At 44.1% G+C, this 27,779-nt stretch overlaps 1 protein-coding gene across 4 annotated transcripts in view; it reads left to right on the forward strand.

Moving 5' to 3' along the window:
- The first annotated feature begins 2,567 nt into the window (after positions 1 to 2,567).
- Positions 2,568 to 27,779, forward strand: part of LOC139560286 (rho GTPase-activating protein 29-like) — a 77,463-nt gene continuing 52,251 nt past the window's right edge. For 2 of the 4 annotated variants that reach the window (XM_071376924.1, XM_071376927.1), the window contains exons 1-3: positions 2,568 to 3,090; positions 4,169 to 4,602; positions 9,369 to 9,512. In XM_071376924.1, coding sequence (XP_071233025.1) covers positions 4,287 to 4,602; positions 9,369 to 9,512 — 460 coding nt within the window. In that variant the 5' untranslated portion in view covers positions 2,568 to 3,090; positions 4,169 to 4,286. Of the gene's footprint in view, positions 3,091 to 4,151; positions 4,603 to 9,368; positions 9,513 to 26,583; positions 27,563 to 27,779 lie in introns of those variants that run through there. The other 2 variants (XM_071376926.1, XM_071376928.1) reach the window with 2 other exon arrangements.

A 27,779-nucleotide genomic window follows, 5' to 3' on the forward strand; every position in this document is an offset into this window, starting at 1 on the left:
CATACACTGACTCTGTGACTGGGTTCATCAGGAAGTGCATAGAGGATGTTATTCCCGCTGTGATGATTATAATTTATCCAAAAAGCCGTGGATAGATGGCAGCATTCGCGCAAAAACTGAAATTGCAAACCACCACATTTAACCACGATAAGTTGACTGGGAACATGGACGTGTACAAACAGAGCAGCTGTGACCTCCGTAAGGCAATCAAAGAGGCAAAACAACAGTACAGGGACAAAGTGGAGTTGCAATTAAACGGCTCAGACACGAGACATATGTGGCAGGGACTCCAGACATTCACGGATTATAAAGGAAAAGACAGCACCTTAGAGCTGCCTTATGTACTGTACTTAAAGTCATTAACCTTTGGGATCGATGTCCCGCTAGCGTGCCACTACGACAACATCCTGTGAAATTGCAGAGCGAGAAATTCAAAATACAAAAATAGTCATATTTAACATTCATGAAAATACAAGTGTCTTACATCGTTTAAAAGCGTAACTTCTTGTTAATCCAACCGCGTTGTCAGATTTCAAAAAGGCTTTACGGCGAAAGCATACCATGCAATTATCTGAGGACAGTGCCCCACATCAAAATACTTTTTCAAACCAGCACAGGCGTCACAAAATCACAAATAGCGATAGAATAAATAGAATAAATCACTTACCTTTGAAGATCTTCCTCTGTTTGCAATCCCAAGGGTTCCAGCGACACAATGAATGGTCGTTTTGTTCGATAAAGTCCCTCTTTATATCCAAAAAAGTCTAGTTTAGTTGGCGCCATTGATTTCAGTAATCCACTCGTTCAACATGCATACAAACGAATCCAAAAAGTTACCGGTAAAGTTCGTCCAAACAAGTCAAACGATGTTACTAATTAATCCTCAGGTACTCTAATATCTAAATAAATTATAATATTTAAGACAGAGAATAGTATGTTCAATAGGGAAGATAAATAACGAAGAGCGCTCACCAAGACTACTTTTCTAATGAGGGACACCTTGGATAAACTACAAGTACTTGTTAGTTTTTCAAGAAACAAGCCTGAACCCCTGTTTAAAGACTGTTGACATCTAGTGGAAGCCATAGGAACTGCAATCTGGGTCCTATCTATTTGTTTTTCCCATAGGGTAGCATGGAAATGGTCTGTGACCTTAAAAATTATTCCGGATGGATTCTCCTCAGGTTTTTGCCTGCCATATCAGTTCTGTTATACTCACAGACATTAGTTTAACAGTTTTAGAAACTCCAGAGAGTTTTCTATCCAATGCTACAAATTATATGCATATCCTAGCTTCTGGGCCTGAGTAACAGGCAGTTTACATTGGGCATGTCATTCATCCGAACTTCCGAACACCGCCCCCTAGCCTTATTAAACACTGGTCACTTTAATAATGTTTACATAATGTTTTACCCACTTTATTTATATATACTGTATTCTAGTCATGGAAAATCCTATATAACTACTGCTGTACACACATTTTCTATTCATATACACATCGTTCTTTACATATATATATGAAAAGTTTGGTCAAAAGTTTGGACAAACCTACTGATTCAAGGGTTTTTCTTAATTTTTACTATTTTATAAGTTGTAGAATAATAGTGAAAACATCAATGCTATGAAATAACACATATGGAATCATGTGGTAACCAAAGTGTTAAACAAATCAAAATATGAACATGCCATACTAATAAAGGCATTTTAATTAATTATATGAAGAGTGCCTTGGTCCTCCTTTCTTTTTGATGATCAATTTACCCCTTTTACTAAAGAGCACCTTCTGTCTACCAAAATGTACTATTGTGTACCTTAGTAGCGCTTCCCTTCCTCCTCTTTCTACAAATCAAAATATATTATATTTTTGAGATTCTTCAAAGTAGCCACCCTTTGCCTTGATGGCAGCTTTGCACATTCTTGGCATTCTCTCAACCAGCTTCACCTGGAATGCTTTTCCAACAGTATTTAAGTTGTTCCCACATATGCTGAGCACTTGTTGGCTGCTTTTCCTTCACTCTGCGGTCCAACTTACCTCAATTACTGTGACTAACTTGTACCCCCACACATTGACTCGGTACCAGTACCCCTTGTGTATAGCCTCGTTATTGTTATTGTTACTTTTTTTTAAACTTTAGTTTATTTAGTAAATATTTTCTGAAATCTATTTTCTTAAAACTGCATCGTTGGTTTAGGGCTTGTAACTAAGCATTTCACTGTAAGGTCTGTTGTATTCTGCGCATGTGACAAATAACATTTGATTTGAATTACACGCTGTGTAATTTGTGGCATTGTGTTGTGTGACAAAACTGCACATTTTAGATTGGCCTTTTATTGTCCCCAGCACAAGGTGCACCTGTGTAATGACCATGCTGTTTAATCAGCTTCTTGAAATGCGACACCTGTCAAATGTATGCACAAAATTTGAGAGAAATAAGCTTTTTCTGCGTATGGAACATTTCTGTGATCTTTTATTTACTGAATATTCTACATCACACTTTATTTACTGGGTTTTTAAAATAGCAACGCCTGGCAGTCGCGGTTCACGGTGTGAAATAAAAGCATTTGGGGCGGCAGGGTAGCCTAGTGGTTAGAGCGTTGGGCTAGTAACCGAAAGGTTGCTAGTTCGAATCCCCGAGCTGACAAGGTAAACATCTGTCGTTCTGCCCCTGAACAAGGCAGTTAACCCACTGTTCATAGGCCGTCATTGAAAATAAGAATTTGTTCTTAAGTTGTTTAAGTAGCATCACCTGGCGGTTCACGGTGTAAAATAAAAATATTTCAGAGTTGAAGACTAGAAGCACAGTAGATAAAAGCGTTGGTAGAAGAAGCGTTTGTCATCTGTGCTTCTGTCTTCCAGTGAAATAGTAGTTTTCAAAGTCACATGATTGAAGCTGGACTTGTAAACGGAGAGTTGTGAACGCAGAGATTCACACGTAGCGTAGCTCAAAACACATTGCTAAACACACACGACCGAAGCTATTCTTCTCCCGAAAGATGTGACTTTTCTCATTTTTGGGGGGGAGAGCGGATTTTATGAAGAAAAACGTTTATTGAGAATTTTGGTTGCAATGCCATTGAAGTACAAGTCAGGTGAGTTTATGTTGTTTTTGATAGCAAGAAGAAAGGCTAACGTTACTGGCTAGCGCACGATTCGAGCTAGCTAACGTTAGTGTTTGTGATGCCCGTTAGCCTACGTCAAGATTTGTTCAAAACTCAAGCTAACTAGCTAACGTTAGCCACAATTATATGAATTGCATTTTGGATAATGTAATTTGGTTTAAAGTTTTATCATTTACTTTTAATTCCACAAAGAAATTGACGTTGAGTGGCTGCTGACGTTAGGAGCAGCTGTTTCTTAAAAAAAAAAAAAATGTAGTCTATTTTGTCGGGTGTCGTTTGTTTTTACAGTCGCCTTAAAAACAAATGCATTTAACGCTACAGGTGTAACATGAACAGTTGTAAGAACAATGTAACATGTTTACGAACTGCACTGTAATTACCAGGGTTGGGGAGTAACCGATTACATGTAATCTGATTACAAAGAACTAACTGTAATCAGTTACGTTACCAGCAAAATCATTGTAATCAGATTACAGATACTTTTGGAAAACTAAAACTAGATAATTACTCTTTGGATGACTTTTAAATTCAGAAAGGATGCTTGCTGGAAAAAAAAAATACATTATGACACCTTAAGTTTTCATAATGACCTTCAATTCAGCATTGAAAAAAGAGGCATGTTTTAAGTTTGTTCCACCTGAGCGAATGTGACCGAAAGACTACTATGATGACACACCAAATGCGTTTGATGGATCATTCTTTTTGTCTTCTAATGTCTCTTAAGGGGAAAGTAACTGAAAATAATCAGATTACATTTACTGAGTTTGGGTAATACAAAGGTTACGTTACTGATTACAATTTTGGACAAGTTACTAGTAACTAACAGATTACGTGTAGAAAGTAACCTACCCAACCCTGGTAAATTGGCTAGGTATTTGTCTTAATGTTATTAATACAAGCTTAATCTTCTCCAATTAGAAGTTATCTATAAATCTATTTACACACAAAACAAACATGTGATATGATAGAAAAGGAAAAGAAAGGCAAATAACATTTGAAATGTAGTAAAACAAACAAATAAAAGGACACAGCCTCTGTTTTTTTTCAGTGCCCCAATCCGGGACCGGTCTGGACCACCCACATGGGGTGTAACACAGCCCAGTGGCCTGTAAAATATTCTAGGTAGTTTCATCGTGCTATAGAACCAGTGGCAGTGACCCGTTGGGATGTTACGGAAGAGCAGTGACACTGGAGGAGGAGGAGAGAATAATACTAAACAGAACAAACAGCATCGCTCCAGCTCTACCCAGGGCCTGTCTCGCCTCTCCAACCCCAACACAGGGTCACCGTCGGCTGGGTCAACAAAGACCTGGGACATGGGCCGAAGCTCCAGGACTACTAACCCTCAGGGGAGTATGGGACTGGGGTTCACCGTGGTAGGCGCGCCTGGGGTGGATCCGGACTACGTCATGCAGCTGTTGAACGACGTGCGGAGGTTCGCAGACGTACTGCTCAGCCTTAAAGAAACCTGCCACTCTAAAGGTGAGTCAGTGCCAAATGGCCCCCTATTCCCTACTTAGTGCACTACTTTGAACCAAATAGCAACCTATAGGTGAGACCAGAAAGGAAGTTACAGTACTAGTACTTAGTGTGTGGCAGGGTGATTGGTTGGTTGGTTGGTTATCATGGTTTTTAGGCTAACTACAGTAACATTACCTCATGTCAAGGTTTCACAGAATAACTAATGTTTGTGTTTTCTGTCTGTCTGTATAACAAAAGTTATAACAAAAGCTTGTTCCAGTCAGGCTAGCTAACCAGTTGAGTGTCAGCTCTTGAAGAGGGTCGACAACCTCTGTGCTGGTACAACGTTAGCTTAGCTCTCTCATCTATCCCCTTGTTCTGTCCGCTGGGTCAGTGATTCCACAGACTCAGGTCCAAATCGTCACATTGCGATAAATATAACAATTTAGCACGATAATGATTAAATACAACAATACATGTTCTTACCTTTCATTAGTGCAGGGCTCTAGACAAGCTATTTCATCTAATATCCAGGGAATTATTAATATTTTGATGTGCAACCTGTCAAAATATGATCCAGAATGATCAGATACATTTTTGCTCTTCAGAGATTAATGTGCCAACATATTTGCATATTGGCCTAGGCTATATTATTCACCACCTGAGGAAGTGGGAACTTCAAAACACTTATCTAGATTCACTTTAAATATAATATAGGTTGCTATATAGCCATGTAGGTTAATTGATTATTCTATCAGTAAATGTAATGTCCCACAAAAACTTTCCACAAATTGTCACGCTCTGCTCCGCGGTCGCATCAAAACAATACTACATAGCCTACTCCGGTTGTAAAGTGGTGCCGTGAACTCAATATTGAGGAGGTGATAAATAAACGATATACTCCCAGAAAGCTGTGACTCTCCTCTATGTTGCTAGAATAGCAGTAGTTGCTTTGAAAACCATTTTTTTCGTGCAATTTAGGGCCAAAATATCATATCACTATATTTTTGATGGTATTTTGTTTTTTAATAATAAAAGTTATAAATATGCTTGATGATCTAGAGGCAACACATAAAGTATAAGTGATTTCAATGGGACTTTTTCCATTCTCAATGTTTTATACTGTTTCAATCCAACTCCAAACAAAAATTATTTATACATTTCTGCACTTATCATAATTTCCACACTGTGTCACACAGAGCTCCATAATATGGGCACAAATCTAAGGCTAGTTATTTGGTGAACTGTTGGAATATTGGAAATAGAATGATTATTTTAATTCTATAATTGGAATATCGTGTGCAGCACCTTGAATACATTGTTGTTTGACATGACAATGAATTAATAAGCCAGGGAGGAGTTATTGACAGGGTAGGAACCAAAGTGTTGGTCATGTTTCCTGGTGAACCTAATTAATGTTACTTTGTTTTCTTACCTCCATATAGCTTGCTAACATATTCATTCTTCACCTATTCCTCTCTGATTTAGAAGATACCGTTGCACAAACAACGTGCTTATCTAGGTCTACACCAGCACTGGTACCAGGCTGTATTCGCTAGCTAGCTACGTTTGCAGCTAACTAACGATTGATTAGCATTAGCGGCTAACACAATTTATTTCTAACAACAACTTGCTAAGAAAAGACAAACTAGCAGACAGTAGGATACAAACTAATAGTGTAACCCTAGAAGGCTTGTGGAAAGCCTTGTCACAAACATCTCTGCATCCATCTGACCATGCAGAGGGAACGGCAAGAAAGTTCTCTTGACTCACGTGGTTGAGAAACTGCTCTCTCCATGAGTGACAGGGGGGCGGGGCTTGGTGTGAGAGGGGGCGGGGCTCCTTCTGTATCATGTTGTAAGAATTGATAGGCCTACCTCTAGCTACAATGGGCTTAGTACAGGGCTCCAGAGTGGCGCAGCGGTCTAAGACACTGCATCTCAGTGCTAGAGGCTTCACTACAGACCCTGGTTTGATTCCAGGCTGTATCACAACCGGATGTGATTGGGAGTCCCATAGGGCGGTGCACAATTGGCCCAGCGTCGTCCGGGTTTGGCCGGTGTAGGCCGTCATTGTAAATAAGAATTTGTTCTTAACTGACTGATGTCCAAAAGGCTCAATTTTAGTTTCATCTGACCAGAGTACCTTCCGTATGTTGAGGGAGTCTCCCACATTCCTATTGGTTAACACTAAATGTGTTTGCTTATTTTTTTTTTCTTTAAGCAATGACTTTTTCTGGCCCCTCTTCCGTAAAGCCCAGCTCTTTGGAGTGTACGGCTTAAAGTGGTCCTATGTACAGATACTCCAATCTCCGCTGTGGAGCTTTGCAGCACCTCCAGGGTTATCTTTGGTCTCTTTGTTGCCTCTCTGATTAATGCCCTCCTTGCCTGGTCCGTGAGTTTGGTGGGCGGCCCTCTCTTGGCAGGTTTGTTGTGGTACCATATTCTTTCCATTTTTTAATAATGAATTTAATGGTGCTCTGTAGGATGTTCAAAGTTTTGGATATTTAAAAATAATAATAAAACCCTGATCTGTACTTCTCCACAACTTTGTCCCTGACCTGTTTGGAGAGTTCCTTGGTCTTCATGGTGCTGCTTGCTTGGTGGTTCCCCTTGCTTAGTGGTGTTGTAGACTCTGGGGCTTTTCAGAACCAATATATATATATATATATATATACTGGGATCATGTGCCACTTAGATTGTGTATGTCTATTACATGAAATCCAAATAATAATCAATTTAAATGACAGGTTGTAATACAACAAAATAGGAAAAACACCAAGGGGGGGTGAATACTTTTGCAAGGCACTGTATCATATCGTCAGTCAGTCCTAAACAGTGGGTGATTCTCTCAGACATGAACTCACCTACTGTCTGGTGCCAATCCCTAGACCCACAACAGATTACTATAGAACTAGGCTACTACTCATTACTCCTCTTACCAAGCTATAGGGCTTGTCCCAAACCCTATTCGCTCCATAGTGGTTTTGAACAGATCCCAATGGAGTCTGGTCAAAACTAGTGCACTATATAGGGTATAGGGTGCTATTTGGGACGCAGGTCAAGACCCACTGCTGATTTACTCCACACAGAGACAAGGAAACATCCCCTTTCAGTTGTTTCTGCCCACTGGGCAGCTGTCAACAACCCTGTTCAAATTCAGAGGAGATCTGTCATACTGTTCATAGTGAAAGGATAACTCAGGGGTGATCCTTAATACTGTTCATAGTGAAAGGATAATTCAGAGGAGATCTGTCATACTGTTCATAGTGAAAGGATAATTCAGAGGAGATCTGTTCATAGTGAAAGGATAATTCAGAGGAGATCTGTCATACTGTTCATAATGAAAGGATAACTCGGGAGATCTGTCCTACTGTTCATAGTGAAAGGATAATTCAGAGGAGATCTGTTCATAGTGAAAGGATAATTCAGAGGAGATCTGTCATACTGTTCATAATGAAAGGATAACTCGGGAGATCTGTCATACTGTTCATAGTGAAAGGATAACTCAGAGGAGATCTGTCATACTGTTCATAATGAAAGGATAACTCGGGAGATCTGTCATACTGTTCATAGTGAAAGATGGAATAGCCTACCCTTTGTCTGTATAAGTACTAGCCTATCACCTGATTGGCACAAATGAGGACAATCGTTACTGAACTTAATCGTCACTTGTTGCTCTGTACAGCGAGATTGTTTTACGTTTCTTTCATTTAAAACAAAACAAAGCCATTTTTAAAAAAACTTTTCGACTAAAGTGGAACAGGACAGTTGCATCACAAACGGACCTTGCAGCTTCTCTATACCACGACTGCTGTAGTTTCCTGTATTACACAACCCCAGTACAGAGACAGAAACATGACAGATGCCTGCATCTAATGACATACTAACTACGTTATTGCTGTCTCGTATGTGGGTGTCAGTAAACACTAACACAATGAGAGTCACAATGTAACCCGTCATAGTTCTGATTTAACTTGCAGATTGTACATCAGATTGTACATGGTTGCTATGTAGCCTAGAGTCTATTGTGGTAAAATTCCAAACTGCCAAAATTCCAAGCTTAACACCTTTTTCTAGTCTTGTCAAAAATTCAAACTGTAATTCACTCTAAAGCACTTATGCCGCTCTCACGTCATGTCTGGAACTCGTAAACATGAACTTCTTACTGGGAGAAAAATGCACGCGAACGACACTCTCAACTTGGAAACTCTGGTACAATCTCTGGACCCCCGATCTTTCCCACATGCTGAACTCTTGACGTCACGTACCACTGAAAATAGCAACAAAGGTGGCTGCGATTTCAACTGTCAATGGTGAGAATGGTTCTTGTGTTTCTTACCGAGCGCGTGAACGCGCGTGAAGTCATTTCTCTGAAGTAAACAAGCCGTTCCTCTGATCACCCCCCCCTCCCGGACACGTGAACGCTCGTGAAGTTTTTCCTCTGATCACCCCCCCCCCCCCCCCTCTCCCGGACACGTGAACACAGTACTTGTCCTAACTGGCTGATGGTGATCACGTCCTATAGGGATCTCAGTGGGGAACAATGGCTTCTTCTATGGCCTTGAATGATGCAGCTGCCAGTGTTAGTGGTGGGATCATTATTGTTTCAAATTCAAAATCTCTTTCCTATGTTTTAATTGATGTCAATACTCTACTCTGTTTCTCTTTCTCATCTTTCCCCCCCGAAAGCCAGGACGGCTACGACAACTACGTAAATGAAAAGTTATCGTCTCTATTCTGTTAAAAAGCTTTTACTTGACAGGTCTCTTTGTCCTCCTCTTCCAGAGTCCCGTGATGCTCTCCCTCAGCGGCTACAGGAGAGGCTGGGAGAGCTGCTGCGTGTACTCAAGTCTGTCATCGGCAAACACCAGACCCTCAACTCTGTAGACATCCTCAGGGCCGCTGGCACCGTCATCGCTAAGGTCAAAGGTTAGTATCCTCATATTTTCATTTCATTTTATATATATAAAAATAAAATAAATATTTATTTATTTGAGTTAGATAGGAGAGAGTTCAAGTCAAAGGGCACTGGGTCAGATTCCAACTGTTATATATCACAGGAGGTTGGTTCTACCTTAATTTGGGAGGACACACTCGTGCTTATGGCTGGAGCGGAATATAGTGGAATGGTATCAAACACAATCTTTCCATTCGCTCTGTTCCAGCCATTGTTATGAGCCGTCCTCCCCTGAGCAGCGTCCCCTGAGCCGTCCTCCCCTGAGCCGTCCTCCCCTGAGCAGCCTCCCCTGAGCCGTCCTCCCCTGAGCCGTCCTCCCCTGAGCCGTCCTCCCCTGAGCAGCGTCCCCTGAGCCGTCCTCCCCTGAGCCGTCCTCCCCTGAGCAGCCTCCCCTGAGCAGCGTCCCCTGAGCCGTCCTCCCCTGAGCCGTCCTCCCCTGAGCAGCCTCCCCTGAGCCGTCCTCCCCTGAGCCGTCCTCCCCTGAGCAGCCTCCCCTGAGCAGCCTCCCCTGAGCAGCCTCCCCTGGGCAGCCTCCCCTGAGCAGCCTCCCCTGAGCAGCCTCCCCTGAGCAGCCTCCCCTGAGCAGCCTCCCCTGAGCCGTCCTCCCCTGGTGTATATGCCGTGGTCTGCGGCTCTAACCGTCAGACCATACAGGCCACCTCATCCACACGTCGGATTAGTTCCTTGGAAGATATGACTTGGTTTTCTCTGACTCTGTACTGTTGATCGTTCAGAAAACAAGATCTTTAGGTAGTGTACCACTACCCCTATGGGCCCTGGTCAAAAGTAGTGCGCTACTACCCCTATACGCCCTGGTCAAAAGTAGTGCACTACTACCCCTATACGCCCTGGTCAAAAGTAGTGCGCTACTACCCCTATACGCCCTGGTCAAAAGTAGTGCGCTACTACCCCTATACGCCCTGGTCAAAAGTAGTGCACTACTACCCCTATACGCCCTGGTCAAAAGTAGTGCGCTACTACCCCTATACGCCCTGGTCAAAAGTAGTGCGCTACTACCCCTATACGCCCTGATCAAAAGTAGTGCGCTACTACCCCTATACGCCCTGGTCAAAAGTAGTGCGCTACTACCCCTATACGCCCTGGTCAAAAGTAGTGCGCTACTACCCCTATACGCCCTGGTCAAAAGTAGTGCGCTACTACCCCTATACGCCCTGGTCAAAAGTAGTGCGCTACTACCCCTATACGCCCTGGTCAAAAGTAGTGCGCTACTACCCCTATACGCCCTGGTCAAAAGTAGTGCGCTACTACCCCTATACGCCCTGGTCAAAAGTAGTGCGCTACTACCCCTATACGCCCTGGTCAAAAGTAGTGCGCTACTACCCCTATACGCCCTGGTCAAAAGTAGTGCGCTACTACCCCTATACGCCCTGGTCAAAAGTAGTGCGCTACTACCCCTATACGCCCTGGTCAAAAGTAGTGCGCTACTACCCCTATACGCCCTGGTCAAAAGTAGTGCGCTACTACCCTATGGACCCTGGTCAAAAGTAGTGCGCTACTACCCTATGGACCCTGGTCAAAAGTAGTGCACTACTACCCTATGGACCCTGGTCAAAAGTAGTGCACTACTACCCCTATACGCCCTGGTCAAAAGTAGTGCACTACTACCCCTATAGGCCCTGGTCAAAAGTAGTGCACTACTACCCCTATACGCCCTGGTCAAAAGTAGTGCACTACTACCCCTATGGGCCCTGGTCAAAAATAGTGCACTACTACCTCTATACGCCCTGGTCAAAAGTAGTGCACTATTTAGGGAATAGGGTGCCATTTGGTATGCAGATCTACAAACTTCTGGAACATTGTTGTGCTGAAGCCAAGAGAAGAATCTCTCCCTCGGCGGAATGAGCACATCTTGGTTTCTAGAAACTAAGAATTCATTTTGTCAGCGTGGCCACTGTGTTATAATAATAATCATTTATTGTCACATCAACAACTTTCAGAAACAATTAAAGTCCTTAGGTCCCAACTCCCAACTCTAACAGATGTGTCCCAGCGCAGTCCAGAGTCAAAAGGATCTTTCTTGATCATTCAACAGTATGGTTGAAGGAAACTGGGATGTAGGTTTTTTTATTCTGTTGAAAACTGTTTCGGGAGGGGAGTCAGCTCATTGTTTGCTGGGCCGGGTCCTAGTGAGGTGCAGGGGGGGGGGGAGGAGGAGTCAGCTCATTGTTTGCTGAGCCGGGTCCTAGTGAGGTGCAGGGGGGGGGGGGGGAGTCAGCTCATTGTTTGCTGAGCCGGGTCCTTGTGGGGGGTGGGGGGGAGTCAGCTCATTGCTTGCTGAGCCGGGTCCTAGTGAGGTGCAGGGGGGGGGGGGGAGTCAGCTCATTGTTTGCTGAGCCGGGTCCTTGTGAGGTGTGGGGGGTGGGGGGGAGTCAGCTCATTGCTTGCTGAGCCGGGTCCTAGTGAGGTGGGGGGGGGGTGGGGGGGGAGTCAGCTCATTGCTTGCTGAGCCGGGTCCTAGTGAGGTGCAGGGGGGGGGGGGGGGGAGGAGTCAGCTCATTGCTTGCTGAGCCGGGTCCTAGTGAGGTGGGGGGGGGGGGGAGGAGTCAGCTCATTGCTTGCTGAGCCAGGTCCTAGTGAGGTGGGGGGGGGTGGGGGGGAGTCAGCTCATTGCTTGCTGAGCCGGGTCCTAGTGAGGTGCAGGGGGGGGGGGGGGGGAGGAGTCAGCTCATTGCTTGCTGAGCCGGGTCCTAGTGAGGTGTAGGGGGGGGGAGGAGTCAGCTCATTGCTTGCTGAGCCGGGTCCTAGTGAGGTGTAGGGGGGGAGGAGTCAGCTCATTGCTTGCTGAGCCGGGTCCTAGTGGGGTGGGGGGGGGGGGAAGTCAGCTCATTGCTTGCTGAGCCGGGTCCTAGTGAGGTGGGGGGGGGGGGGGGGAGTCAGCTCATTGCTTGCTGAGCCGGGTCCTAGTGAGGTGCAGGGGGGGGGGGGGGGGGGAGTCAGCTCATTGCTTGCTGAGCCGGGTCCTAGTGAGGTGCGGGGGGGGGGGGGGGAGTCAGCTCATTGCTTGTTGAGCCGGGTCCCAGTGAGGTGCAGTTTGCCAACCATTCTTTCTTTTTGGACGACTCGAGAGCATGATTCGTTTTTCTTTTTCAGAGTGACTAGTCGTTCGACCTGGCCGCAATTAATTCTACAGCAGGATTAATACGCGCTCAGGAGGTACTCCGACCAGAAACTGTTGGTGATGCCTGCGCTGAAAATAGTTCCTGTTGCAGGCGGCATAGAACAGATTTGAGATGACATTTTTTTTTGTCTCATTTTGATATTTTTCTTTTTTTATAATTTCTGACATTTTGATTGGCTGTTTGATAGTCAACTGGTCTATAATTAGATACAGGCAACTTTCCGTTTTGTCATATGTTGCCCTAGAAGACTGAATAAAGTTTGGTTCACCACAATGTCATAACTAATAGAATGAAATGTGTAACTTTACCCATGTCAACTAAATTATTCTCGGTCATATCTGCAAAGATGTTTAGGGACTCGGGGAGAAACATTTTGAAAAGATTTTCTGTGCAAAATGTCCAAATGACATCAGTTCGATCGGTTGTAAAGGAAATGGAAAGCTGTGAGGGGGAGAAGAAGAAAAAACGACCCAACATGTTTCTGATCAGATTTCAGTTCGGCTTGGATGCATGTGAGAGGTTCCAGACCTACAGTCAGTGTCCAGGTTTCAGTTTCCATTTAACCCATCTGAACAGTATGCTACAGTTCCCTTTTGATGTGCAGTAGTCCTATTTGACGTCCCCCGTGTCTTGTGACGGTCTTAATTTGTACGGCGCCTCACAATCATCACAACACAGCCGGCACGACAACCTCGCCTAATGTTTTCCAAACATTACTTTTCTGTCCCTCCTTTCTCTTTATTTTCATCTCTCCATTTCACAGCTTTTCTCTTATTGAATTTAAACTCTGATATTGTCTCAGTGGATCGATCTTAACTTTTCCTGCCCGTTCTCAAAAGCTTTTTTTGGTGTGTAGGCTATTTGGTCCACGTACAGTTAGGCCCTAAAGCTTAGGCTTACGCAATAATGTCAGATAGCGTTAAATAATGAAGGAAAAAAACCTTAACGTAGCTTTATAGATATAAATTTAACCAAGAATGATACATTTATGGATTTGTTAAGGAATTGTTTTTCTCTTTATTCAACCCGCCCGCCCTTCTTCCACACTATTTAATGACCCCTAAACCCACCTACCCTGCGGATATCACCACGGCGACTGTGGGTTATGAGTCAACCTGCGCATCACACACAATATGGATGTGCATTTTTAAAACATTTAATTTCACTATTTGAATAATATCGTTTTGTGTGGGGGGGAAATAATCTTGTTTTCTGCGCGAATTGGCAGAGACGGTGCTGCTATGCTGTGCAACAGGGCGGGGAAGGGCTGGCGTGTGTGGAGGGAGGGAGTAGGTATACTCATGCTAGTTAGACAAACTAGTTGCTGCCGTAGGTTCTCTATCATACCATCTGGTAGTGCCTGTCTTGACTGCGTCACATCCATGTGAAGAAGATGGCTACGCTAGCCAGCTAAGTTAGCCAACTAGCTAGCACGGCTAATGGAGGCTATTTTGCTGTCTTTCTTTGTCTTCTTCATTCAGATTAAACAGCCAGTCTGTTGTTCGTTGCTGTCCAGTCCTTCTCATTAAGGTGACTTCATTATGTAATTTTAATTACATTTTCCATATGTTAAATGTCTGCTAGGCTACATACAGAACTTTAATTTGAGCCTGTTAGCTAAAGCATGAAAAGAATCCTGCGGCAACAGGAAATGTGGATTATAATTGAACTCAGCACAACTGATTGGCTCACGCATTAAGAAGGAAAGAAATTCCACAAATTAACTTTTTAACAAGGCCCACCTGTTAATTGAAATGCATTCCAGGTGATCACCTCATGAAGCTGGTTGAGAGAATGCCAAGAGTGTGTAAAGCTGTCATCAAGGAAAAGGGTGGCTACTTTGAAGAATCTCAAATATAAAATACATATTGATTCGTTTAACACTTTTTTGGGGTTACTACATGATTCCATATGTGTTATTTCCTAGTTTTGATGTCTTCACTATTATTCTACAATGTAGAAATAAAGAAAAACTCTTGGAAGGGTAGGTGTGTCCAAACTTTTGACTGGTACTGTACGTTGTAATCTTTCATTCATAGGCTAGGTTGTAGCAACCTCATGATGGGTATAGGGAACATTCTAGTATCATGTAGTAGCCTAAACCTATCGATGTTACATTGAACTGGGTGAATAGAATATGAATGACAGTCATCCAATATGCTGTAATAGAAGTAAGACCATGTTCATGAAAAGAAATGTGCGTCTTCCCTCATCTTAAATGGCACCGACCGCCACTGACGTGAAACCACTTGAGCCCAGCACCTCCACATCCAGCTCACTGTCAGAAACCGTCTCGGGGAAGCTCATCTTCGTGCTCGTTGTCTTCATCGTTGTCTTGACCTGACTGCAGTTCGGTGTCGTAACCGACTTCAGTGGGCGAATGCTCACCTTTTGATAGGCCACTGGCACGCTAGAGAAATGTTCTCTTCACGGATGAATCCCAGTTTCTTTTCTTTCAACTGTACCGGGCAGATGGGTAGACATGATCTGGGAAGGGATATGCTACGGACAACAAACACAATTGCATTTTTTGTCGATTTTAGAAATTTGAATGCACAGAGATACCTTGAAGCGATCCTGAGGCCCATTGTCATGCCATTTAAATTCCTGGAAGCTGCTCACCCGTTGAGCATGTTTAGAATGTTCTGGATCCATGTGTACGATACCATGTTCCCGCAAGGAACATTCCACAGGCCACAATCAACAGCTTGATCAACTGTGTGCAAAGGAGATGTGTCGCGGTGCATGTTATTCACACCAGATACTGACTGGTTTTCTGATCCACGCCCCCTAACTTTTGTGACCAACTGATGCATATCTGGATTCCCAGTCATGTGAAATCCCATAGATTAGGTCTGAATGAATTTATTTTAATTTGACCGATTTCCTGATATGAACTTTAACTCAGAGAAATCTTTGACATTTTTGCATGTTGCGTTTTTATATTTTTGTTCAGTGTAATTCAGAGAAAGCCCTTTCATTGTTAAAATAAGCATCAATTTATTTTATTTATTCCTCTTTTTTTTTTTGTCTAGCAGACACCAGCTTATCTATTGATGCGTTCCGAACAGCATTTTGGCACTTTTAAAAATGTTTCATCTTCTTCATATTTACGCTGTGAGAGGTGCTTTTTAAAATATGCTTAAAATTCAGGAGGAGACCAAGAAGTGTCATCACCACGGAAACCATTGGTCCTGTCAGGTTCTTCGGTTCATTCACTAGACCCTCTTGTGGTGAATGTCACTCTAGTGGAAATATCGAATGTAGCAAGAGGGGTATTTGAAATTGAATCAACTTTATTGTTCCATCACCTTTTTTAAACCAGCCTTCGATTAAAAAAAAAAACGTGTCATACAGTTCCTGATGCTGGCCACTAGGTGGCGAGTTCTGCTTGGACACCACCTCTGTCTCCCTGGGTAACATGATACGTACAGAATGAAAGAAACCAGCGAGGAGAGAGAGGGGTGAATTAGTAGAACGGAGGAGATGAAGAGTCAAAGGGTTGTTGATAAGTCCCCGGTGAAGCTTTGTATATCCTGCGTCATTCATGTCTCCTGCTAAACCAAACATCCTTTGTGAGTGTGTGTTGCGGTTGTGACACCTGGGGGGTTTGGGTGTTTTGCCAGAAGTTACGGGGGGGGGGAACGTCCTAAGCAACACGTGACAACAACCTGGGAAAAATTGTCACAAATATAGAGATACTGTAGATGGATACTAACAGGAACACAGTCAGGGTTGTCCGTGACACTCTTATCGACCAATTAAAACCAGAGAAGATCCTGACCTGGAACTATATGGGGCGACAGGTAGTGGTTTTCTCAGGTAGTAGCCTAGTGGTTAGAGCGTTGGACTAGCAAACCCCGGGGCTGACAAGGTAAAAAATGTAATTCTGCCCCTGTTCCTATGCCGTCATTGAAAATAAGAATTTAACTACATTTGTTTACAACCATCACAATGTTCAGCCATAGTGAGAAGTTAGTTCATTAGAAACATTGTTTATACAGGAACCTTTCCTCTGTTTTCTCTAAAGCTCCTCCCATTCCGTGCTTTTATAGCATCACACTGTGAGGATAGTTAAGACATAAAGCTCCTCCCATTCCGTGCTTTTATAGCATCACACTGTGAGGATAGTTAAGACATAAAGCTCCTTCCAAGAAACACTATCGATGGATCTCGCTCTCAAAATGCAATTGGCTTTATTGGCATGACATAACAATGTACATATTGCCAAGGCTTTCTTTGGAGGTTTACAATATTAATAATAAGAATCAAAATTGTCAATGGGACAACAGTAACAATAACCAAGGGTCAAAGTAACCATATATTTAACAATAAGCATAGAGGACATGTGCAGGTTGGTTGGTCTGTCAGACACTGTCCGTCATCTTATGGCAGGCAGCAATGTAGTGCGCTGCCAACCCACAGCTCTCTGCGTCCTCCCCCAACAGGACGGGTAGCCTACTCTCATCAGAGAGGTCTTTGAAACCTTGAATAAAGGTTTCACATTTGGGGAAATAAAACTCTAATTGTTTTATATTTTTGACATTTTGTCAGGAAATGCAGCTCCGTCTCAGGTTCTGCTGTCGTGCAGTGGTTGCACAGCCTTTCCTCTACAGGGAGCCAGGTTTTCCTGTGTCTACCCTTCTCAATGGCAAGGCTGTGCTCACTGAGCCTGTACTTTGTCAAGGTTTTTCTAAGGTTTTGATCAGTTACCATGGTCAAATAGTTAGCCACAGTGTACTGTCGATTTAGGGCCAGATAGCACTGCATTTTGCTTTGTGTTTGTGCTTGTGTTTCCCAATAAGCAATATAGTTTTGTTTTGACTGTGTTGTAATTTTGGTTTATTCTGATTGATTGGATGTCCTAGTCCTGAGGCTTCAGTGTGTTAGTAGAACAGGTTTGTGAACTCAGGACCAGGACCAGCTGGATGAGGGGACTCTTTTCTTTGTTCAGCTCTTGGCATTGCAGGGCTTGGTAGTGATATGAGAGGGGGTCACTGTATTTTAGATGTTTCCAAAACTGAATTGCTCTTTTTTGAGTTTTTATTATTAGTGGATATTGGCCTAATTCTGCCCTGCATGCATTGTTTGTAGTTTTCCTCTGGACATATAGGAGAATCTTACAGAACTCTGCATGCAGGGTTTCAATGGGGTGAAATCCCATTGGGTGAAATCTTGTTTTGCAAGTGGACCCCACACCTCGCTGCCATATCGTGCAGTTGGTTCAATGACACATTCAATTCGTTTTAGACTAATTTTAATAGGTATTTTCAATTAGAATTATAATGTCTTTATGGCGTAGAATGCCCTGCGTGCTTTCTCTCTCAGTTCATTCACTGCATCATTAAGGTGTCCAGTTGAGCTTATTTTTAAACCTAAGTAATTGTAGTGTGTTCAGTACTCTATATATTTCGTACCAATTGAGAACTTTGGTCTAATTCCCTGAGATCTGGATCTTCTCTGGAAAATCATTATTTTAGTCTTTTTGTGGTTTACTGCCATGGCCCAGGTCTGGCAGTACTGCTCTAGCAGGTCCAGGCTCTGCTGTAGGCCATGTCCTGTGGGTGACAGTAGGCACAGGTCATCTGCAAAGAGCAGGCATTGAACCTCTGAATTGTGGAGACTAACACACGCAGGCATTTTCTAGAATAGTGGCCAATTCGTTGATGTAAATATTGAAGAGTGCAGGGCTCAGATTGCAACCGTGGCGAAGGCCCCGCCTCTGGTTAAAGAATTCTGTTATTTTCTTGCCAATTTTGATGCTTCATGTATTGCCAGTATACATTGATTTAATTATGTCATATGTTTTACCCCCTACACCACTTTCAGTAACTTTTGTAGAACAGTCCTGTATGCCAAATATAATCAAATGCTGATGGACATGTTTATCTATCAGGGTGTGTGGGGGATAAATATGATCAGTCGTGCGATGTTTTGATATAAATCCAATTTGTCTTTTACTCAAGACATTGTGCTTATTAAGGAAGTTTAGAAACTTTAGAACTCTTACATTTATAATACTACAGAAAACCTTCCCCAGGTTACTGTTCACACACATTCCTCTGTAATTGTTAGGGTCAAATTTGTCTCCGTTCTTCAAGATTGGGGTTATGAGTCCTTGATTTCAGATGTCAGGGAAATAACCTACACTCAGGATCAAATTAAACAGTTTTAATATAGCCAATAGAAATTATTCTGCACTAGTGAGTTTGAGCAGCTCATTTAGGATGCCATCAGGGCTGCTTGATCTTTTTAAAATTTCAGGGCCTGTAGTTTCTTACAGAGCTCCTGGTCAGTAATTGGAGTCCAATGGATTTGGATTGTCCTTTTTTATAGCGTTTTCAAATCCATTCAATTTATCATGATTTTTTTGTCATTGTTCTGTGTTTGCATCAATTTAATGTTGTAGAGTGTCGCCATTTTTGTATCGCTAATTCCTCTTCCTCAATTTTGCCAGAAGTTGTGTTTATGGACTCTTTGATTAGTGTCAGCTGCTTGCTGTTGTACTTATGGGTTCTGAATTTTAAAGTTTCACAGTTTAATTGTGTTCTAAAACAGTTGTCATCTCTCTGCTGTCTCTCTCTCTGTCTGCTGTCTCTCTGCTGTCTCTCTCTCTCTCTCTCTGCTGTCTCTCTCTCTCTCTCTCTTCTGTCTCTCTCTCTCTGCTCTCTCTCTGCTGTCTCTCTGCTGTTGTCTCTCTGCTGTCTCTCTCTCTGCTGTCTCTCTCTCTCTGATGTGTCTCTCTGCTGTGTCTCTCTGCTGTCTCTCTCTCTCTGCTGTCTCTCTCTCTCTGCTGTCTCTCTCTCTCTGCTGTCTCTCTCTCTCTACTGTCTCTCTCTCTCTGCTGTCTCTCTCTCTCTCCTGTCTCTCTGCTGTCTCTCTCATGCTGCTCTCTCTCTCTCTCCTGTCTCTCTGCTGTCTCTCTCTCTCTCTGCTGTCTCTCTCTGTGTCTGCTGTCTCTCTCTCTGTCTGCTGTCTCTCTCTGCTGTCTCTCTCTCTGTCTGCTGTCTCTCTCTCTCTCTGCTGTCTCTCTGCTGTTGTCTCTCTGCTGTCTCTCTCTGCTGTCTCTCTGCTGTTCTCTCTGCTGTTGTCTCTCTGCTGTGTCTCTCTCTCTGCTGTCTCTCTGCTGTGTCTCTCTCTCTGCCGTGTCTCTCTCTCTGCCGTGTTTCTCTCTCGTGTCTCTCTCTCTGCTGTGTCTCTCTCTCGTGTCTCTCTCTCTGCTGTGTCTCTCTCTCTGCTGTGTCTCTCTCTCCGCTGTCTCTCTGCTGTGTCTCTCTCTCCGCTGTCTCTCTGCTGTGTCTCTCTCTGCTGTGTCTCTCTCTGCTGTGTCTCTCTCTCGTGTCTCTCTCTCTGCTGTGTCTCTCTCTCGTGTCTCTCTCTCTGCTGTGTCTCTCTCTCTGCTGTGTCTCTCTCTCTCTCTCTCTCTCTCTCTCTCTGCTGTCTCTCTCTCTCTCTGCTGTCTCTCTCTCTCTCTCTCTCTCTCTCTCTCGATAGATAGATTCTGGCCATCTTTCTTCACTCAATAGATAAAGAAATACACTTTTGCCGTTTAATGGATACCTTTTTATCATACACCAATGAGCCCATAAATTGCCGTCCTCTGTCAAGAAAAATATAGTGTGTCATTGTGATCACAGACAGAATGACAGCAGATCTACCACATGAAGAGAAACTCTCTGCAACAGGCTCATTGTGATCACAGACAGAATGACAGCAGATCTACCACATGAAGAGAAACTCTGCAACAGGCTCATTGTGATCACAGACAGAATGACAGCAGATCTACCACACGAAGAGAAACTCTCTGCAACAGGCTCATTGTGATCACAGACAGAATGACAGCAGATCTACCACATGAAGAGAAACTCTGCAACAGGCTCATTGTGATCACAGACAGAATGACAGCAGATCTACCACACGAAGAGAAACTCTGCAACAGGCTCATTGTGATCACAGACAGAATGACAGCAGATCTACCACATGAAGAGAAACTCTGCAACAGGCTCATTGTGATCACAGACAGAATGACAGCAGATCTACCACATGAAGAGAAACTCTGCAACAGGCTCATTGTGATCACAGACAGAATGACAGCAGATCTACCACATGAAGAGAAACTCTGCAACAGGCTCATTGTGATCACAGACAGAATGACAGCAGATCTACCACATGAAGAGAAACTCTGCAACAGGCTCATTGTGATCACAGACAGAATGACAGCAGATCTACCACACGAAGAGAAACTCTGCAACAGGCTCATTGTGATCACAGACAGAATGACAGCAGATCTACCACACGAAGAGAAACTCTGCAACAGGCTCATTGTGATCACAGACAGAATGACAGCAGATCTACCACATGAAGAGAAACTCTCTGCAACAGGCTCATTGTGATCACAGACAGAATGACAGCAGATCTACCACATGAAGAGAAACTCTGCAACAGGCTCATTGTGATCACAGACAGAATGACAGCAGATCTACCACACGAAGAGAAACTCTCTGCAACAGGCTCATTGTGATCACAGACAGAATGACAGCAGATCTACCACACGAAGAGAAACTCTGCAACAGGCTCATTGTGATCACAGACAGAATGACAGCAGATCTACCACACGAAGAGAAACTCTGCAACAGGCTCATTGTGATCACAGACAGAATGACAGCAGATCTACCACATGAAGAGAAACTCTGCAACAGGCTCATTGTGATCACAGACAGAATGACAGCAGATCTACCACACGAAGAGAAACTCTGCAACAGGCTCATTGTGATCACAGACAGAATGACAGCAGATCTACCACACGAAGAGAAACTCTGCAACAGGCTCATTGTGATCATAGACAGAATGACAGCAGATCTACCACACGAAGAGAAACTCTGCAACAGGCTCATTGTGATCACAGACAGAATGACAGCAGATCTACCACACGAAGAGAAACTCTGCAACAGGCTCATTGTGATCACAGACAGAATGACAGCAGATCTACCACACGAAGAGAAACTCTGCAACAGGCTCATTGTGATCACAGACAGAATGACAGCAGATCTACCACACGAAGAGAAACTCTGCAACAGGCTCATTGTGATCACAGACAGAATGACAGCAGATCTACCACATGAAGAGAAACTCTGCAACAGGCTCATTGTGATCACAGACAGAATGACAGCAGATCTACCACACGAAGAGAAACTCTGCAACAGGCTCATTGTGATCACAGACAGAATGACAGCAGATCTACCACACGAAGAGAAACTCTGCAACAGGCTCATTGTGATCACAGACAGAATGACAGCAGATCTACCACACGAAGAGAAACTCTGCAACAGGCTCATTGTGATCACAGACAGAATGACAGCAGATCTACCACATGAAGAGAAACTCTCTGCAACAGGCTCATTGTGATCACAGACAGAATGACAGCAGATCTACCACATGAAGAGAAACTCTGCAACAGGCTCATTGTGATCACAGACAGAATGACAGCAGATCTACCACACGAAGAGAAACTCTCTGCAACAGGCTCATTGTGATCACAGACAGAATGACAGCAGATCTACCACATGAAGAGAAACTCTGCAACAGGCTCATTGTGATCACAGACAGAATGACAGCAGATCTACCACACGAAGAGAAACTCTGCAACAGGCTCATTGTGATCACAGACAGAATGACAGCAGATCTACCACACGAAGAGAAACTCTGCAACAGGCTCATTGTGATCACAGACAGAATGACAGCAGATCTACCACATGAAGAGAAACTCTGCAACAGGCTCATTGTGATCACAGACAGAATGACAGCAGATCTACCACATGAAGAGAAACTCTGCAACAGGCTCATTGTGATCACAGACAGAATGACAGCAGATCTACCACATGAAGAGAAACTCTGCAACAGGCTCATTGTGATCACAGACAGAATGACAGCAGATCTACCACATGAAGAGAAACTCTGCAACAGGCTCATTGTGATCACAGACAGAATGACAGCAGATCTACCACATGAAGAGAAACTCTGCAACAGGCTCATTGTGATCACAGACAGAATGACAGCAGATCTACCACACGAAGAGAAACTCTGCAACAGGCTCATTGTGATCACAGACAGAATGACAGCAGATCTACCACATGAAGAGAAACTCTCTGCAACAGGCTCATTGTGATCACAGACAGAATGACAGCAGATCTACCACATGAAGAGAAACTCTGCAACAGGCTCATTGTGATCACAGACAGAATGACAGCAGATCTACCACATGAAGAGAAACTCTGCAACAGGCTCATTGTGATCACAGACAGAATGACAGCAGATCTACCACACGAAGAGAAACTCTCTGCAACAGGCTCATTGTGATCACAGACAGAATGACAGCAGATCTACCACACGAAGAGAAACTCTGCAACAGGCTCATTGTGATCACAGACAGAATGACAGCAGATCTACCACACGAAGAGAAACTCTGCAACAGGCTCATTGTGATCACAGACAGAATGACAGCAGATCTACCACACGAAGAGAAACTCTGCATCAGGCTCATTGTGATCACAGACAGAATGACAGCAGATCTACCACACGAAGAGAAACTCTGCAACAGGCTCATTGTGATCACAGACAGAATGACAGCAGATCTACCACACGAAGAGAAACTCTGCAACAGGCTCATTGTGATCATAGACAGAATGACAGCAGATCTACCACACGAAGAGAAACTCTGCAACAGGCTCATTGTGATCACAGACAGAATGACAGCAGATCTACCACACGAAGAGAAACTCTGCAACAGGCTCATTGTGATCACAGACAGAATGACAGCAGATCTACCACACGAAGAGAAACTCTGCAACAGGCTCATTGTGATCACAGACAGAATGACAGCAGATCTACCACACGAAGAGAAACTCTGCAACAGGCTCATTGTGATCACAGACAGAATGACAGCAGATCTACCACATGAAGAGAAACTCTGCAACAGGCTCATTGTGATCACAGACAGAATGACAGCAGATCTACCACACGAAGAGAAACTCTGCAACAGGCTCATTGTGATCACAGACAGAATGACAGCAGATCTACCACACGAAGAGAAACTCTGCAACAGGCTCATTGTGATCACAGACAGAATGACAGCAGATCTACCACACGAAGAGAAACTCTGCAACAGGCTCATTGTGATCACAGACAGAATGACAGCAGATCTACCACATGAAGAGAAACTCTCTGCAACAGGCTCATTGTGATCACAGACAGAATGACAGCAGATCTACCACATGAAGAGAAACTCTGCAACAGGCTCATTGTGATCACAGACAGAATGACAGCAGATCTACCACACGAAGAGAAACTCTCTGCAACAGGCTCATTGTGATCACAGACAGAATGACAGCAGATCTACCACATGAAGAGAAACTCTGCAACAGGCTCATTGTGATCACAGACAGAATGACAGCAGATCTACCACACGAAGAGAAACTCTGCAACAGGCTCATTGTGATCACAGACAGAATGACAGCAGATCTACCACACGAAGAGAAACTCTGCAACAGGCTCATTGTGATCACAGACAGAATGACAGCAGATCTACCACATGAAGAGAAACTCTGCAACAGGCTCATTGTGATCACAGACAGAATGACAGCAGATCTACCACATGAAGAGAAACTCTGCAACAGGCTCATTGTGATCACAGACAGAATGACAGCAGATCTACCACATGAAGAGAAACTCTGCAACAGGCTCATTGTGATCACAGACAGAATGACAGCAGATCTACCACATGAAGAGAAACTCTGCAACAGGCTCATTGTGATCACAGACAGAATGACAGCAGATCTACCACATGAAGAGAAACTCTGCAACAGGCTCATTGTGATCACAGACAGAATGACAGCAGATCTACCACACGAAGAGAAACTCTGCAACAGGCTCATTGTGATCACAGACAGAATGACAGCAGATCTACCACATGAAGAGAAACTCTCTGCAACAGGCTCATTGTGATCACAGACAGAATGACAGCAGATCTACCACATGAAGAGAAACTCTGCAACAGGCTCATTGTGATCACAGACAGAATGACAGCAGATCTACCACATGAAGAGAAACTCTGCAACAGGCTCATTGTGATCACAGACAGAATGACAGCAGATCTACCACACGAAGAGAAACTCTCTGCAACAGGCTCATTGTGATCACAGACAGAATGACAGCAGATCTACCACACGAAGAGAAACTCTGCAACAGGCTCATTGTGATCACAGACAGAATGACAGCAGATCTACCACACGAAGAGAAACTCTGCAACAGGCTCATTGTGATCACAGACAGAATGACAGCAGATCTACCACACGAAGAGAAACTCTGCAACAGGCTCATTGTGATCACAGACAGAATGACAGCAGATCTACCACACGAAGAGAAACTCTGCAACAGGCTCATTGTGATCACAGACAGAATGACAGCAGATCTACCACACGAAGAGAAACTCTGCAACAGGCTCATTGTGATCACAGACAGAATGACAGCAGATCTACCACACGAAGAGAAACTCTGCAACAGGCTCATTGTGATCATAGACAGAATGACAGCAGATCTACCACACGAAGAGAAACTCTGCAACAGGCTCATTGTGATCACAGACAGAATGACAGCAGATCTACCACACGAAGAGAAACTCTGCAACAGGCTCATTGTGATCACAGACAGAATGACAGCAGATCTACCACACGAAGAGAAACTCTGCAACAGGCTCATTGTGATCACAGACAGAATGACAGCAGATCTACCACACGAAGAGAAACTCTGCAACAGGCTCATTGTGATCACAGACAGAATGACAGCAGATCTACCACACGAAGAGAAACTCTGCAACAGGCTCATTGTGATCACAGACAGAATGACAGCAGATCTACCACATGAAGAGAAACTCTCTGCAACAGGCTCATTGTGATCACAGACAGAATGACAGCAGATCTACCACATGAAGAGAAACTCTGCAACAGGCTCATTGTGATCACAGACAGAATGACAGCAGATCTACCACACGAAGAGAAACTCTCTGCAACAGGCTCATTGTGATCACAGACAGAATGACAGCAGATCTACCACATGAAGAGAAACTCTGCAACAGGCTCATTGTGATCACAGACAGAATGACAGCAGATCTACCACACGAAGAGAAACTCTGCAACAGGCTCATTGTGATCACAGACAGAATGACAGCAGATCTACCACACGAAGAGAAACTCTGCAACAGGCTCATTGTGATCACAGACAGAATGACAGCAGATCTACCACATGAAGAGAAACTCTGCAACAGGCTCATTGTGATCACAGACAGAATGACAGCAGATCTACCACATGAAGAGAAACTCTGCAACAGGCTCATTGTGATCACAGACAGAATGACAGCAGATCTACCACATGAAGAGAAACTCTGCAACAGGCTCATTGTGATCACAGACAGAATGACAGCAGATCTACCACATGAAGAGAAACTCTGCAACAGGCTCATTGTGATCACAGACAGAATGACAGCAGATCTACCACACGAAGAGAAACTCTGCAACAGGCTCATTGTGATCACAGACAGAATGACAGCAGATCTACCACATGAAGAGAAACTCTGCAACAGGCTCATTGTGATCACAGACAGAATGACAGCAGATCTACCACACGAAGAGAAACTCTGCAACAGGCTCATTGTGATCACAGACAGAATGACAACAAATCTACCACATGAAGAGAAACTCTCTGCAACAGGCTCATTGTGATCACAGACAGAATGACAGCAGATCTACCACATGAAGAGAAACTCTGCAACAGGCTCATTGTGATCACAGACAGAATGACAGCAGATCTACCACATGAAGAGAAACTCTGCAACAGGCTCATTGTGATCACAGACAGAATGACAGCAGATCTACCACACGAAGAGAAACTCTCTGCAACAGGCTCATTGTGATCACAGACACAGAATGACAGCAGATCTACCACACGAAGAGAAACTCTCTGCAACAGGCTCATTGTGATCACAGACACAGAATGACAGCAGATCTACCACACGAAGAGAAACTCTCTGCAACAGGCTCATTGTGATCACAGACACAGAATGACAGCAGATCTACCACACGAAGAGAAACTCTCTGCAACAGGCTCATTGTGATCACAGACACAGAATGACAGCAGATCTACCACACGAAGAGAAACTCTCTGCAACAGGCTCATTGTGATCACAGACACAGAATGACAGCAGATCTACCACACGAAGAGAAACTCTCTGCAACAGGCTCACGGTGATCACAGAGAGTGATGTCATGCTCTTAAAGAACGGAAAGCCGCATTGCGTCCTGGCCTGGGCGTGAATGATGCAGTTCCCATATTTAGCGGGTTGTGATTGGTGGCAGCCAGCGGTGGTATCATTGTTGTAGGACTGCAGGATGTCCTGAGGAAGACGCTCCACACTCTTGCCTCTACAGGGGCCAGTACAACACAGCAGCAGAGCGCAGCACAGCAGCTGTCTAGCGTTCACGGCAGGGAGGCACACGGCAGGGAGGCACGCTCTACACCTATCAACCCCTTCGGCCTCCTGAGGTGCTGCCCTGGCCTGGGAACGTGGGCTCTGGAGATCCCGTCTTCTCCAACCCCCCCCCCCCCCCTTCTGAAGGTGGACCAGCAATTTGACTTTTTGTTTCAGTTTTGTCTTTTTTTTTGTTTTGTCGGCTGCTGCATCATCAGGAAAAAGTGGAAGTGTCAAGGAAGTGTAATGAAGAGAAGACTACTCCTCTGTACTGGGAGGGCAGAGGAGAGCATAGACAATAGAGCCAGGAGTGTGCTCTCCGATTGACCGGACAGACCGTTGACTAGACAGAGAGACGGAGTGGGTAAGTATTTTTTGCAGTGGTTGTTTTTTTTTTTAAAGCTTTTCTTAGGCAGCTTGAAATCTTAGACAACACTGAGTCGTTTCCTGTGGCGGAGAGACAGGAAGCTACTATGTGAAGTCTGATTCCTCTACTCTCTCTCTCTCTGCATGTTTTATTGGGCTTCCTCAGCCTGGCTTCTGTCTCTCGCTTACTGATCTGAACTGTTTCCTGTGTAAGA

Source organism: Salvelinus alpinus, chromosome 30, assembly GCF_045679555.1.
Source record: "Salvelinus alpinus chromosome 30, SLU_Salpinus.1, whole genome shotgun sequence".
NCBI classification, from domain to species: Eukaryota; Metazoa; Chordata; class Actinopteri; order Salmoniformes; family Salmonidae; genus Salvelinus; species Salvelinus alpinus.